Genomic DNA, 16320 nt, shown 5'->3' with positions numbered 1-16320 from the left:
GGTTCGCGTCTCCGCTCCTCCACATGCAGCTGCTGGGTGACCTTGGGCTAGTCACACTTCTCTGAAGTCTCTCAGCCCCACTCACCCCACAGAGTGTTTGTTGTGGGGGAGGAAGGGAAATGAGAATGTTAGCCGCTTTGAGACTCCTTCAGGTAGTGATAAAGCGGGATATCAAATCCAAACTCTTCTTCTTCTTCTTCTTCATCATCCCAGGTGTTCTTATTTAAGTCAGGCTTAGAACAAAGTCCTGGTTAAAAATATGTCACATGAACTGAAAATGATGAGTTTTTAGAAAGTGTCATCAAGCACATGTAAGACCCCTATGAAAATATCAGTATTGCCTTATTAGGGGTGGGGGAGAAATGGGGGTGGGGGTGGGGGAGAAATTATATTCAGCTCACATTTAAACATGAACCTGCCAAAATTTGCATGCTCCAAAACAATGCAAGAACCAAAATACAGCCACCCTTCAAAATTCACACTTATCTAAATTTTGCAACGTGGTTCTCAAGGCAAGTAATGTATATAAAAATGCATATACTGGGGTAAAGTGTCCACAAAATGCATATATTAGTAAAAGTAGCACGCAAAAACCACATTATTTTTGTGTAAATATGTAAATATGTGTATATTAGGCAAATTTGCATAAAATGTGTGTATTAGGAGAAAATTGCACTAAAATGCTGAAGAATTTTCATGAGGTCTGAAAAAAAATCCGTAGCATATCTCCCAAGGATACAGCATAACATTCTCCTTGCAGTGTGGTGCCAAAGAACTACCAGCATATTTTGGCCTTGGCCTTTGCTGTCAAGGAGATCAATGAGAACCCCAAGATCTTGCCTAATATCACATTGGGATTCCACATCTATGACAGTTATTTCAATCAAAGGATGACCTACTCGGCCGCTCTGAAACTTCCCTCCACAATTGTACCCAACTACAAGTGTAACACCCAGAAACATCTGATGGCAGTTATTGGGGGACTTGACTTTGATACCTCCATCTACTTGGCAGACATCTTGGGCGTCTACAAGATCCCACAGGTAAGATACGGCCTTGGGGATTTCACATTCATTCACCATGATCTTTTCTATCCAGAGGTTCTGCACAATAGGTTTTGTGCAACAGAGAATTAGTTATGACTTACAAAGGAGGGCAGTTTGTTCAGTGTCTGGATTCCAAACCATTCAGGGCTTTAAAAGTCAATATCAGGACTCTGAACTGAATCTGGAATTTGGACCATATGTCAAAAGTGTGCCAGCTGTCTCTGTACCAAGTTAGGAGTCCCCTAACCGAACTGAAAACCAGTCTCGAGCAATTTAATACAACTCAGGGAGTACTGCATGGATTGGCGGAACATTTCTGCAACCTATCATTAATTGAGGTATACCCAGCCCACTTTCCCTCAGCTATGTGGTTCTCTGGCAGCACCCTCAGATCTACCTGAGTTCCCCTGTGCCACCTGCCCCATCTCTCTAAAGTGTGCAGCTCAGAACTGGGTTTCTGCAATACTCATTGGCTGGTTAGGCCTGCCCCCTGGGAAATCCCTGGACCCAGGCCTGCAGTTCTCCACAGGCGGCCTCCGGATTGCTGACATGGGGCCATGGCCAGGCTGCAATGTAGGTAAGTGGACTTGCCTTGCAAATAAATTAGAATGAATGCTAAATAAATAGCTGACATCATCTAACCGCCCCACAAACTTTGTGAAAACCAATCATAATGAATATTCAATAATAAGATAATCTGGAAATGCCCTCATACCAGTGGCTGTTGGCGTCTCATCCTTTCCCGTCCCTGGCATGCTGCTATATCACTGCGTCATGGGCCAGAGAGTCTAGGGAAGATGCTTTTGTTTGACTCCCTTGTCCATGGGAAAGTGAGGTAAATGCCTACTGTCATTACAACTGTCTTTGCCACAACAGCCGCTAGAGATGCAGATACCAATTCCTTCTACTATATTGATGTCCCTTTATTTCCTTCTAGCTCACTTATGGTTCCTTTGCTCTAGAGTATGCTGAACAAACCCAGTCCACTCCCTTTTACCGGATGGTGCCCAATGAAGCCCATCAGTACACTGGGATTGTTGAGTTACTTCTGCACTTTGGTTGGACGTGGGTTGGGTTGCTCAGTGGAGAGAATGACAGTGGAGAGAGATTTGTTCACACCCTGAAACCTCTGCTGTCCCAGAGAGGTATTTGCTTGGCCTTCTCAGAGAAAACTCTGAAAACCACATATTTGGCTGGGTATTATGCCATGTATTCCCAGTTGATCCAAATCTATCATGTTGTTATGAGAAGTAAGGCCAAAGTTGTTGTTTTCTATGGAGAAACAAAGTCCATGCTTGGCTTGCGAATAATGGTAGCACTAGGCGAATTGGAAAGTGTGACCAAGACATCTGTGGGCAAGGTATGGATTCTGACAGCACAGCTGGATTTCACAGCATTGGCCTTTCAAATGAGGATGGATATGCAAGTCTTCCAGGGTTCCCTCTCCTTTTCAGTTCATTCAAATGTGGTACAAGGATTCAAAGCCTTTCTTGAGGTCCAAAATCCTTTTGAGGCAAATGGAAATGGCTTTCTCAAGCAGTTCTGGGCAGAAGTATTTCTCTGTTTATTTCCAAACTCCAATACAGAGGAGCAGGCCAGTGGAACCTGCACTGGAGAAGAGAAGCTGGAAGATCTCCCTTCATCTGGTTTTGAGATGAGCATGACTGGCCACAGCTACAGTGTCTATAATGCTGTCTATGCAACAGCACATGCTCTACATGCCATGTTGTTGCCCAAATACAGGGCAGCAGTGGAAGGAGGGATACAGGATCTTCAAATGCTACAGCCTTGGCAGGTAATGCCTTCAATGAGATACAATTTACTTGGCATGGACAGTGACCTGGAAATTAGTGTAGATTACCACCCAGCACTCTGATTGGATAAAATAAATAATTAAAAACCGTAAATACCCCAGAATTGACATTTAATTTGTCCATCCATGCTGGATGTTGGTTAAAAAAAAGATGCTGGATAGGAAAACATTATTTTAAGTTATCTTGAGCTCAACACTTGCTTTTGGAAAATGACAAAACAATTATTAAATCAAAAGTAATTGCCCCTTGCAACACAGGACTCATCCTTACTGCCATTTAATGTAGATAGTAACCTTCCCACACCTCCATTAATTCTCCGTTACCCGTATGACATTCTTCAAATCACTGTCTTCCCACACTTCCTTCCATCAGTCTGGACTTTCTTATTCTACGAATTCTTCAAAAAGAAACCGGCATGGGAAATTCTGGGTTGAGGGAGGGAAAGTTGAAGAAGGTAGTGATTTTGAGGAGAGTAGCTTTGGGTACCTCTAGATTCTCACTTTTCCTGAAATTTGCTTGCACAAAGCTTACTTAGTGGTCACGTCCCCAACCATTTTCAAAACCACAAAACATGTGACAAGGCGCTTTTATTTCTGCAAACCTAATATTCTGGCATGTGCATAGTATGTGGAGAAATTCTCAGTTTCAGTCAGTTTTATTGCACATAGCCAAAGGCTGCTGCAATGTACACAGAATTATTTGACAATTAAAAGAAAATATACTGAATTGGTAAAAAAAGACTTAAAACATTTATATTATTAAAACATTACATACTCTAAACAAAGCTATAAAAGTACCCTAATGTACAAATAAAAACATTAAACAATAAAATTCATACGTTAAAATCATCACATGGTCACTAATGTTAAAAACAATATCAATTAATACAGTGTGCAATTTATACTCAGAGTTTGGTGACAAAGATAGAGCATAGGCTGAGGTAGATAGATGGGATCAAATAAATTCATCTCCTTTACAGTTAATGGCTACCTTGGCTATATAATTTGCTCTAATTTTCCTAGCAGCAGTTGCAAAAAGTGCTACCCGCCAGGTCACATACTTATCTGTGTCTGCAAGGAGATACAACGTCATGTCAAGGGGGTTCTGGCCAGGGGACCCTGTCATTATAGGTACCAAAAATCTTTTTCTTGCATCGTTATATAACGGACAGTGCAAGATATAATGCATAAGGTCCTCATGTGGAGAAATTCACCCCAGAAAATACTGACCATTTGGAGGCATTACTTCATAGTTTCTGTTTTCCTTTCAATGCAGCTCCATCCCTTCCTTAGGAGTGTCTCCTTTAACAACTCTGCTGGAGAAACGGTATCTTTTGGTGAGAACAGGGAAGCACAAGCTGGCTTTGATATTACTAATATGGTCACTTTCCCAAATAATTCCTTTGTGAGAGTCAAGGTTGGAAGGGTGGATGTGGAGGCTGACCCAGGTCAGGAATTCTCCACTGATGACAACCAAATGGTGTGGCACAGAAGTTTTCACCAGGTGGGGCATAATTCCAACATCCATGAGATATAGGAAAACAAAATATTACACACTTATCGATCATCAGCCCAGCACATACCTGGTTTTCCAGCATGGTTCAAAACATTTTCTGCATTCCATTCCATGAGCTTGCTGGATCAGGCCAATGGCTGTCTGTGGTAAACCCACAAACAGGAACTGAGTACAAAAGTGCTCTTCCCTCTTGTGGTTTTCCTGTTGTGGCTTCATGGGTGTCTGAAGGGGGCTAAAAAATGGTCAGTTTGGTCCTGCCTTTGGAGTAAGTAGTTTAGTGTCTTCTTACTTCTAGCTGTGGGTTGGAAAACAGAAGGCAAACATGCTCTTAATTTCTCTGTGCTAAAATTTTTAAGCATTCATTTAAATGGGCAGGACCAACATGGTTTGAAAAACACATATTGCAAGATAAAAGAAACTTAGAAATGCAAATATTAGGATAAGATAGACATTCATATGTGAATTTAGTTGTGGATTAATGTGGAAATGGGATGTAGTGTATTTATGATTAAACACAGTGCCTTTTTTTCTAAAAAAATGTTTAGGGGTACTCTCATTTTGACTCAAAACCACCGTTTTATAGTTCAAATCGGGAAAAATAAATAAAGTAAATGGACAAAGGTAGAAAGATTCACAAAATATTTAGAGGTATGCGTACTCCTGCACCCCCCCCCAGGAAAAAAGGACTGATTAAACATATGAAATTCATTTAGACAGGAAATATACTGATTTGTCCTTTCCAAAATGCCGCACCCTGCACCTCTAAATAAAAGAAGTACCGCAATTTCCTTCCAGTCCTCTACCCCATATACTATTTGCCTTTTAAGGTTTTGTTTATAGAAAACAGCACATTTAGGGACAAACAGCAGCCAAGGGACGCGGGTGGCGCTGTGGGTTAAACCACAGAGCCTAGGACTTGCTGATCAGAAGGTCGGCGGTTCGAATCCCCGCGACGGGGTGAGCTCCAGTTGCTCAGTCCCTGCTCCTGCCAACCTAGCAGTTCGAAAGCACGTCAAAGTGCAAGTAGATAAATAGGTACCGCTCCGGTGGGAAGGTAAACGGCGTTTCCATGTGCTTCTCTGGTTCGCCAGAAGTGGCTTAGTCATGCTGGCCACATGACCCGGAAGCTGTACATCAGCTCGCTCGGCCAATAAAGCAAGATGAGCGCAGCAACCCCAGAGTCCACCACGATTGGACCTTATGGTCAGGGGTCCCTTTACCTTTTAGCAGCCAACTTTGAGCAGCAATGCAGTCTGGGCCTCCAGGACAGATCAGCGGTGTGCTTTATCTTAAAAATAAAAGCCCTTCTCCAGTATTCCCAAAAGAACTTGTGAGGGTTCAAACTAAGAAAGGCTGGGCATGCTCAGTGCATAAACTCCACCCACAATGCCTTCCTGTGCATGGCAGCAAGTGTGAAGGGGACTTCTAACTGCATTTGGCTAAGTCGTTTAGAAGCCTCCTCCTCATATTTGGGAACCATGATAATCACACAAAGTTACAAATCACAAGGAGACTTCTAAGCATGTTCATTATTTCAGACCTTCCCATTCAGTATGGTAAAATTGTTGGTGGAGACAAAATGGGAAGAGCGGGTGAAAATTAGCCCCCAATCCCCTTCCCAGTTTGAGCCCTCCTGCTTGCTTTTTGAATGCCTGAAGGGGGCTCAAAGATGATCAGTTTGGTCCTGCCTTTGGAATAAGTAGTTTAGTGTCTTCTTACTTCTAGCTGTGGGTTGGGAAACGGAAGGCAAACGTGCTATGAATTTCTGTCTGCTAAAATTTTAAAGCATTTATTTAAATGGGCAGGTTCCACCCCTTTCTGTGTGCAACCCAAGTTGTCCTCCTGGTTCCAGCAAGGAGAAGAAGGAGGGGGAGCCATTCTGCTGCTATAATTGTGCTCCATGTCCTCAAGGCAAGATTTCACCCCAAAAGGGTAAGAGACACAAGAGGTATACCTTTCAAACTATACGTCATGTTAGAAGTTGTTGAAAAGATTAAGCAAATAACTGGTACATATTATTTGATTGGAGAATGGCAGCACACATTTTTAGAGAACTGCACATACTTCAAGACAACAGTATTTGGGTTATGTGTTGGTGAAAGGAGTGCAATTTAGACAAGCTTCCCATTCAAAGGGCAACGAAATGAAATTTCTCCTCCATCCCTATTGGAAGACAGCCCCCATAAAGGAATATGGACCTTTCTGTCAGGGAACTGACATCGGAGCCAGAGGCGGAGGGAAGGCTCCCAAGTGATGCTGGAGAGGGACCCAGCAGGGAGAGAGGCAGCTCATCAGCTGGGGAAGGAAATCAGCGCAACACCAGGGATAAAGGGGGGCAGATGGGGGAATCGGCGAGAGGGCTCCAGGACTCTTCGCCGGACACCAGCGGGGAGAGCACGGGTCCTCCGCTACCCACACCCTCCCTGCGCAGAAGACTTCCGCGCAGGGAGAGTAGGAGGAGACTTGGCGTCAAACAGCTTTTATGCTGGAAAAGGTTTAAGAAACGCCCACTGACAGATTCTGCTAGCGACTGAAACAGCCACGAAGTGAAGGGCTGTCCAGACAGAAAGGTTTAACCAGGCAACATAGCCAGGAGTGGCGGCAACTTACGCACGAGCAACCCCTATTATTATTACACTTTCCTAACAAGAAAAGTTTTATAAAAGATCTCATCTTTGTCAGAGATTAAAATCCAGCAATCAATACTGAGGTACATGGAGCAATGAACTGAGTATAAGACACTTTCCTTAGCTCCCGTGCTGAACAATTCATAGAATTTATTGTTAGCCCCATTGACCAAGTAAACTGCACAATGTAGTTTTTATTGGTGACAAGGAAAAAACAGGTATATAAAGGAGAATGCCAAGATCCAGGTATGGGGCAATTACTCTTTGGTTAGAGAATCCCAGCAGAGATTTAAAATCAAAAATATTAAGAAAAGTAAAACATGGCAATATAAGCTGTTAGAGCTTTAAAATATGCCCTTCTAAGTTCTTTCCAAAAGACCACACATTGGTAAGTTAAAAATTGGGTTACTACTATTAAAATATCAATTTCGTGTGCTTTTCCACACATCAGTAAGAAAACCCAGGCAGTAAAACTTGGATTAGCTACAATAATAAAAGTACCTAAAATTATTGGTATAAGGAGCACAAGAATGGCTTGTAACAGCCATGCAGTCTGATCTTGGAGCAAGCAGTTCAGACATCATCAAACTCTGAGCTTCTAAAGTAGATTTAGGACTCGGAGGCTTGATTACCTAGTACCTCCCAAGATGAGCTAAGCCTGGCAGGATAGCTTACTCTATGGTCTTAACCCCTTCATTCATTAATTAGACTTAAGCCTGACTGGTTATCCCACAGCTTCTGGGGAGTTAGCAAGCCAGTACAGAACACCCCACATAACCCATCACACAGTGCTGAGGTGGGGTTCTCGTGCATCACTTTGAGTCTAGCCTGTTTGGAAACTTCTGTGATACTCCTAATCTAACCTGAAGAGATACTGCCAACATTAGTAGCTGCTCTGCAACATATCTGAAATCTGAGTGTTTTTCCTCTCTCTCCAGATATGGATGAATGTGTTGCATGCCATGAAGATCACTATCCAAATAGGGACAAATCACAATGCATTCTAAAGACCATCAGCTTCCTGTCTTTTAAAGAGCCTCTGGGGATGAGCTTAGCATGTTTTTCTCTTTCTCTCTCTTTCCTCACATTGGCGGTCCAAGCCATCTTCATTAAACATCAGGACACACCCATTGTCAGAGCAAACAATCGGGACCTCACCTACACTCTCCTCACTTCTCTCCTGCTCTGCTTTCTCTGCCCATTGATCTTCCTCAGCCCTCCAGAAAGAGTGAGCTGCCTGCTCCGACAAATCGCTTTTGGCCTTGTTTTCACAGTGACCGTTTCTTGTGTTTTGGCCAAAACGATCACAGTGGTTCTGGCCTTTGTGGTCACCAAACCAGGATCCAGAATGAAGAAGTGGGTGGGGAAAAGACTGGCAAGCGTCATTGTGATTTCTTGTTCCCTTATCCAAGTGGGCATTTGCACTGTGTGGTTAGGAATGTCTCCCCCATTCCCTGATTCTGACATGCAGTCTGTGATGAGGGAAATCATTCTAGGCTGTAACGAAGGATCAGTTGTCATGTTTTACTGTGTCCTGGGCTACATAGGCTTTTTGGCCATTTTCAGCTTTGTTGTGGCCTTTTTTGCCAGGAAATTGCCTGAGTGCTTCAATGAGGCCAAATTCATCACCTTCAGCATGTTGTTGTTTTGTAGTGTTTGGATCTCATTTGTTCCGGTCTACCTGAGCACCAAGGGGAAATACATGGTGGCTGTGGAGATCTTCTCCATCTTGGCCTCCAGTGCTGGCTTACTGGGCTCCATCTTTTTCCCAAAATGCTACATCATTGTGTTGAGACCTGACCTGAACAGGAAGGAGAAGTTAATAAAGAGGAAATAATAAATTATCCTATCATCTCTGTTTTTATTCTAGTAGAAAATGGGCAATATGATTTCTCATTATCCTTATTATATAACTATATTGTGAGTGTTTTTAGCTGCGATTGCTATATGCAATTTCTTTAACAATTCTCTGTGGTCTCTGTGAGACAGGTTCCCTAATATTTTTGGACTCCATGGTGCATTTGGAAAACAAGCTGTAATGGATACCACAAAATATTGAGGCCTGAGTAGAATATGAGAGAATGATTGATTAGAAACCAAACGAGAAAACAATATATTGGGAGGCATTTTTTTTATGTAAAAAAGATTCATCTCTTTGTTCCTTCCAAATCCTTTTTAAAGTACGAAAGGGTTCAGTTGAGCTGCTAGTATCGTGATAAACAAGTCTCATTTATTTCAGTACTTGCAGATAATATTTGCTAGACCATTTGTGGGGTTCATTTTTACTTAAGTTTAGTAGATAAAAAATTTAGGGTTTTTAATGGCCTTATATTTATAAGATGGTAGGTTTCCGGGCAAGCCCACGATCAATGGCGGTTGTTCGCAGGTCTCCAGGGGTTGTGAAGAAGTTCAGGCATGGGAGAGGTAGGAAATGAGGCATAAATCCTCTCGATGCTCTCCAGTGGGGTCTGGGGAGTTCACTGCATCCTGCAGTGTCGTGCAGTTCTGTGTCTGCCAATTTAGAAGGCAGAACAGGAGTGATCTAGAAGTGTGTCCTTGCCATGGACAAGCCTCTGTTACTGGCATGCTTTGTGGAAGGTTCCTCCTTAATCTGGATAATTGGCATTAATCAAGAGGTGCTCCTGAAGCAACATATGCAAATGGGCTGCAATTAATCAGCTGCCCAAAGAATCAGGAAGGTATTTTGAACGGTTTTCGGAAGTTTGAGAATCCCTACAACAGCCGTGAAAGGAAAGGGGGAGGAAAAGGTGCTTTGTACTTTCTTATGGTTTTCTTTTTGTTCTGCTGTCCTCCTCTACACAATGAAGAGGTGTGTGTAGTTGCTACTTTGAAAAGAGGGGTGGGGGCTCCCAATTTATTCTCTACAAGGAATTTAATAAGGTTTTGCTATGCTGCCCCCCTCAGCTGAGGGTGAATGGATTTTATTTACAACCACTTCTAAATGGGGGTGTTGCTTGGGGGAATGCAGTGGGGAAAAGAAAAAATGACCCAAAGCTGGACAGTTGTTGAAGAGAGGCTGAATATGAGGAAAGATTTTGCGGTGTGTTGTGTGCCAAGAATGAATTGCAGAGAGGAATTTAATGGCGGAAGTCTGGAAAGTTCACTCTGTGAGTTATTTATGGCTGAGGTTCACATGTTAGTTTGATAACAGCGGAATGGAATGGAATGTGACCTTGTACCACTCAGACAAATACTGCAAAAAAGGAGCAACAAGAGAAACAACTGAACTTTTTCAGCACAGCAGGTCTGGAACAAAAATGAAGATGAAAGAGTACACATGTGAAATGGATTATAAATATATAAGATGTAACTGAGGTTGCTGTTTGTAAGGTGAAAATTAGACAGCTGGAAGAGCAGCTTAATGACAGGTGAAGGATGTCAACTGGAGACTAAATAAGAAAGGAAGCAGCTAAAGGGGAATATGGTTCCAACAGGAACAGGAAACCTGATTTTAAGAAATTGTATTGAATTTAAATGATTTGGTTCCATTTGTAATCATTTTGAAAATTAATAAAAATATTATTTATTTATTCCTTGATATTTTATATCATTTATGAATACAACCCACCTTCATATTACAGTATATGATGATATTTTAATTTTACCATTTTTGTTTTTATTCTGTTCGGGTCTATAACTGCATAATAAAGGACCTGTATTTTCAATCCTGTAAAGAGTGTTTAATCTGTCCCTCCCCTCTGGCTCTTGGCCGAAAATCGTGGAAATCACACCTTTTGGTGGTGTGCGCACGCACACACACACACACACACACACACACACTTCTATGTGTGTTTGCGTGTGTGATTGAAGTGGTATATTAAAAAGTGTCTCCATTTGCAATAAAGAGAGTTGGAAGAAGCTGTCAATTTTGACTTTACCAGTATCTCATTCTTTCCATCTTAAATTCAGTTCTGCACAGTTTTTGCATCAATCTGTGATTCTTTTTATTTAAAAAACCCTCATGAAAACTCTTAAGTATTTTAGTGTCAATTTCTCCCAGTAAACACATTTTTCAATAAAGTCACGACACTTTTGCAAGTGTTCACTATGCATTTTTTGACATTTTCCCAATGATACCGGCTAACTCTATGGGGCTGAGGACAACTCAGCCCCCCCAGTATGTGGGGACAGGGCTGAGCCCCCCAATCTTGAGGGACTGAGCCCTGAAAGGCCTCCCTGGCAGGCCTTTCACCATGGTGTAGGTTCCCACCAGGCTTCCCTGCTGTGTCAAAGGCATAGCTGTCAACTTTCCCCCTTTTTTAAAGGGAAATTCCCTTATTCCAAATAGGATTCCTCGCAAGAAAAGGGAAATGTTGACAGCTATGGGAAGGTCCTGCTGGGCAGAGGGCCCCTTCCCAGGCCTTGTGGCCTCCTCACGGCACACGTGATGTCGGTGCCTCTACCCATAAAATATGCATTTTTGTAAACATTGGTTGAAGAACAACATCATAATTTTTAGATAAGTGCAGATTTCTAAGGAGGGTTGTGTTTCGATTCTCATATTGTTTCAGAAAGTACAAATCAGATCATCTTGGTTTTAAATGCAAACTGAATTGATTCCCCCCTGCCCCGAATTCTTTGTAGTCAAATAACCTATTTATTTACTTCTTTTCTTTATGTGATACTTTCAGGAAGCATATTAATGGGAATCTTTAAAATATACATCCAGGTGTGCGATTCACCCTCCCAATCTCAATATACATTGGTTGAGAATAAGCGAAGCAATTTCCCCTTCTCCCTACAAAAATAGACGTTCAGATGGACTGGTTCAAGACATTTTGGCACCCAAAGTGAACTACAAAATGCCTCCCCCAATGCCAGAGAAGAAGGGGCACTTTTTTTGTCCTGTAAAGGGACAGAAACCACTTTGAATGAAACATCACAAACATGTTTTTTCGTCATTTGTTTGATGCTCCTGATGTAAAGAGACCTAGTTATTGCCTCACCTGTAATTATCACTCTGGTCATGACTAAGTCTCCCTTGGATAATGTCTCAATAGATTTCCACAGAATACCAGCCGAAGTCTAAACATGAGAATATAAAAAAACCCTTCTTGTGATTCTAAACAAGGGAGAGGGCAGAGGAAGAGGAAGGATTTCTGCTGTTGTCTTTGTCAAGTTGTAGAATAGGATCTCGTTGTCTTTGTCCATGGAGTTTGTCCATGGAAATCAGCCCTGATTGCTCACTGGAAGGACAGATCCTGAAGCTGAGGCTCCAATACTTTGGCCACCTCATGAGAAGAGAAGATTCCCTGGAAAAGACCCTGATGTTGGGAAAGATTGAGGACACAAGGAGAAGGGGACAACAGAGGAGGAGATGGTTGGACAGTGTTCTTGAAGCTACCAATGAGTCTGACCAAGCAGCGGGAGACAGTGGAAGACAGGAGTGCCTGGCGTGCTCTGGTCCATGGGGTCACAAAGAGTTGGACACGACTAAATGACTAAACAACAACAGGATAGGATCTTAATCTGTGAATTGGTGAGGAAATGCTGTTCCTGTCAAGGCAAAATATTCTACTGAGGGTGGTTCTGGAACTAAGGTTCATGTTCTAGACAGAAATAAGGGTGTCTGATGATGAAGAATATTTGCCTCAGTATGCTGTTGTTTATTGTGTCCGTTCTCTTTCATCTGCCGCATTTGGTGTGCAAACATACCACTAGTTGCGCCATCCATGATCTGTCCAGAATTCCACATGAATACTACCAACCTGGTGATCTTATGATTGGCGGAGTTGCTTCCCATCTCTTTACTGCTTTTGACAAAGAAGACTTCAGAGAAAGGCTAACTACCCATCAGCTTCTTAATACCTTGTAAGGACATGTCAAAGAATCAGCTGGTACAGAAACATCCCCCAACCCTGAATATGCTTAAATTAACCTACCGTAGTTTAAAATGGAAAGCCCTTCTCTATTCTGAATATTGAGCTTTACCTTAGAAAGTTTGGGGGGAGGGATCTTGAAAGCTCACCTCTCCTTTGAGGTGGAGATCTAAGAGCCCTAGATGTTCTCATCAAACTCAGACAAGATTTATAGGATACTCCTAGTTAAAAATGTGTCACAGGTCAGAAAACGATGAGAACCACTTCCCTAAGCTAGGCTACCTACTTCTCAGCATTTCAACACAACTTTTTGTTAGAGCAAATCAATACCTGCAGATAAATGTTTTGTACATGTTTGTACTTTGTGCTTTCAAAATGTTTTATGGCCTCTGTTGATGTCAGTGTGTGAGTATCAAAGTTTGATGACTTGCGCTCTTAATGTGGTGCAGACCTGTTCAGCTACTTAGTGAGAGGAAGACAGGAAGGGGAAAGAGATTCAATTGTGTTTAATATTTATAGACAGAGCCTGGATCAGGTACATTCATTTTGTCTGGCTTTGGGAACAACAGTCAGTGATTGGCTGAAGGTTCTGAACCGTGACGAAACGGCAGTTAACTGTCAGTTGGGAGAAGTAATGAGTGAGGTGTGAGGCAAAGACAAGAGAAAGCTGAGGTGAAAGCAGACAAATAAGGCTTAAGCTCCCTAAACCCAGTTTGTTAACACTATTTTTTTGGCAAAGATTAGAACAAGTGAGCTGGTGTGTATTTTAGGCTAAGAAGCTGCCCCGTTCTTAGCAGAAAAATGTCATAAAAGCAGATTTCTTAAATGAGCTCAACTGTCCAAGCAGCCAGAAATAGGATCTGTGGAGCTTTGAATCAATTTGTGAGTGAACTGGGGAGGTGGCTGTTTAGGGAATTTGGTCTGGGGTAAAAGCCTTGTAGAGTTTGGTGTCAGCATCAGTATCTCTTAAATCTTTAAGTGTTATCAAGAACATGCAGGACTCCAAAATAAATATAAGTATTGCCTCATTAGGGATTGGGGCGGGATTGAAATCAGTTCACATTTAAATGTGAACCTCCCAAAATTGGCTTGCTCAAAAGAAATATGAAAAGCAAAACGGAGCCATTATTTGAAATTCACACTTCTCTAAATTTTGCAGTGCACTTCTCCAGCCGAGCAATGTATACAAAAATTCATACACTGGGGTAAAGTATTTATTTTTTAAAAATGCATATATTAGTGAATGTGGTATAGAAGTTGTCAAGTGGACTACAATGCATTTTTTTAAAGAAGAAATTGGTTTCCAGATATCTGTATAATAGGGCACACTGTGCACAAAAATGCTGAAGAATAATCATGAGGTGCTTGAAAAATTGCACAGCATATCATTTAAATAATAATAATTGCATAGAATATCTCCCAAGAAGTCAGCATAAAATTCTCATTGCAGTGTTGTGCCAAAGAACTACCAGCATATTCTGGCCTTGGTATTTGCTGTCAAGGAGATCAATGAGAACCCCAAGATCTTGCCTAATATCACAATGGGATTCCATATCTATGACAGTTACTTCAATCAAAGGATGACCTACCGGGCTGCTCTGAACCTTCCAGCAACACTTATGCCCAACTACAAGTGTGACACTCAGAAACATCTGATGGCAGTTATTGGGGGACTTGACATGGATTCCTCCCTTCAAATGGCAGAAATACTGGGCATCTACAAGATTCCTCAGGTAAGATGCCTTGGAGATTTCACATTCATTCACCATGGATGAATCCTTTCCCCTCCCTGGCATGCAGCTATGCCACTGCCTCTTGGGCCAGAGAGTCTAGGGAAGATGCTTTTGTTTGACTCCCTTGTCCATGGGAAAGTGAGGTAAATGCCTACTGTCATTACAACTGTCTTTGCCACAACAGCCGCTAGAGATGCACATACCAATTCCTTCTACTATATTGATGTCCCTTTATTTCCTTCTAGCTCACTTATGGTTCCTTTGCCCTAGAGTATACCGATGAAATCCAGTCCATTCCCTTTTACCGGATGGTGCCAAACGAAGCCCATCAGTACACTGGGATTATTCAGTTACTTTTGCACTTTGGTTGGACGTGGGTTGGGTTGCTCACTGGAGATAATCACAGTGGAGAGAGATTTGTTCAGACCCTGACACCTCTGCTGTCCCAGAAAGGTATTTGCTTGGCCTTCTCAGAGAAAACCCTGAAAACCACATATTTGACTGAGTATTATGCCATGTATTCCCAGTGGATCCAAATCTATCATGTTGTTATGGAAAGTAAAGCCAAAGTTGTTGTTTTCTATGGAGAAACAAAGTCCATGCTTGGCTTGCGAATAATGGTAGCACTAGGCGAATTGGAAAGTGTGACCAAGACATCTGTGGGCAAGGTATGGATTCTGACAGCACAGCTGGATTTCACAGCATTGGCCTTTCAAATGAGCATGGATATGCAAGTCTTCCAGGGTTCCCTCTCCTTTTCAGTTCATTCAAATGTGGTACAAGGATTCAAAGCCTTTCTTCAGGTCCAAAATCCTTTTGAGGCAAATGGAAATGGCTTTGTCAAGCAGTTCTGGGCAGAGGTATTTCTCTGTTTATTTCCAAACTCCAATACAGAGGAGCAGGCCAGTGGAACCTGCACTGGAGAGGAGAAGCTGGAAGATCTAATTTCATCTGCTTTTGAGATGAACATGTCTGGCCACAGCTACAGTCTCTATAATGCCGTCTATACCATAGCACATGCTCTACATGGAATGCTCTTGCCCAGGACCAGATATAGGACAGTGGTGGAAGGAGGGATTCAGGAGCTTCAAATGCTACAGCCTTGGCAGGTAATGCCTTTTCATGAAATACAATTTATTTGACATGAACTGTGCCCTGGAAATTAGTGTAGATTACCTCCCAGCAGTCCTCTAAGCATTCTTCTGAACTCCTTTCTCATCCTCTTACTCCTTCATTGCTATAATTCAATAAATTCATAAAACAAAAAACATCCTAGAATTGCCATTTAATTTGTGCATTCATGCTGCATGGCAGTAAAAAGGACATTGGATCGAAAAACATTTTTTTACGTTACCTTGAGCTCCACACTTTTTTATTTATTGGAGCTGGAATACATATATTAAATCAAATCAAAAGTAAGGACTCCCTACAACACAGAACTCATCCACACTGCCCATATGACGTTCACCTCCAGATCACTCTCTTCCCACTCTTCTCTCTTCCTCAGTCTGAACTTTCTCATTCTATGGATACTCCAAAAAGGGGAGGGCATGAGAAATTATGGATTGAGGGAGGGAAAGTTTGAGAAGGAATTGAGAAAAATGGATTTGTTGCAATAGTGTGACAGAGCGCTTTAACAACCCCTTTTATTTGTGCAAACCTAACATTCTGGTATGTGCATGAGACCCTCCCAGAAAATACAGGCAGTTTGGAGCGATTACTTCATCATTTCTGTTTTCTTTCAA

At 42.0% G+C, this 16320-nt stretch overlaps 3 protein-coding genes across 3 annotated transcripts in view; all 3 read left to right on the top strand.

The window, feature by feature from the left end:
• Nucleotides 1-16320, top strand: part of LOC310690482 (vomeronasal type-2 receptor 26-like) — a 56423-nt gene that overhangs the window by 20057 nt on the left and 20046 nt on the right. The gene's annotated exons all lie outside the window — the stretch shown is intronic.
• LOC310690670 (vomeronasal type-2 receptor 26-like) lies at nt 1727-8826 on the top strand. Its single transcript, XM_083470099.1, has 4 exons — nt 1727-2841; nt 4136-4363; nt 6181-6307; nt 8656-8826. Exons 1-4 carry the CDS (start codon nt 2047-2049, stop codon nt 8685-8687), a joined length of 1182 nt encoding a protein of 393 aa, XP_083326225.1. The 5' UTR covers nt 1727-2046; the 3' UTR covers nt 8688-8826.
• On the top strand, nt 11895-16096 carry LOC310690633 (vomeronasal type-2 receptor 26-like). The gene is made up of 3 exons (XM_083470007.1): nt 11895-12834; nt 14293-14575; nt 14821-16096. The coding sequence occupies exons 1-3, from the start codon at nt 12596-12598 to the stop codon at nt 15715-15717; spliced, it is 1419 nt and encodes a 472-aa protein (XP_083326133.1). The 5' UTR covers nt 11895-12595; the 3' UTR covers nt 15718-16096.

This window comes from Podarcis liolepis, assembly GCF_965112155.1.
Source record: "Podarcis liolepis genome assembly, chromosome: 13".
NCBI classification, from domain to species: domain Eukaryota; kingdom Metazoa; phylum Chordata; class Lepidosauria; order Squamata; family Lacertidae; genus Podarcis; species Podarcis liolepis.
Note: the sequence above shows the minus strand (reverse complement) of the source record. Positions and strands in the feature narration are given on the sequence as shown.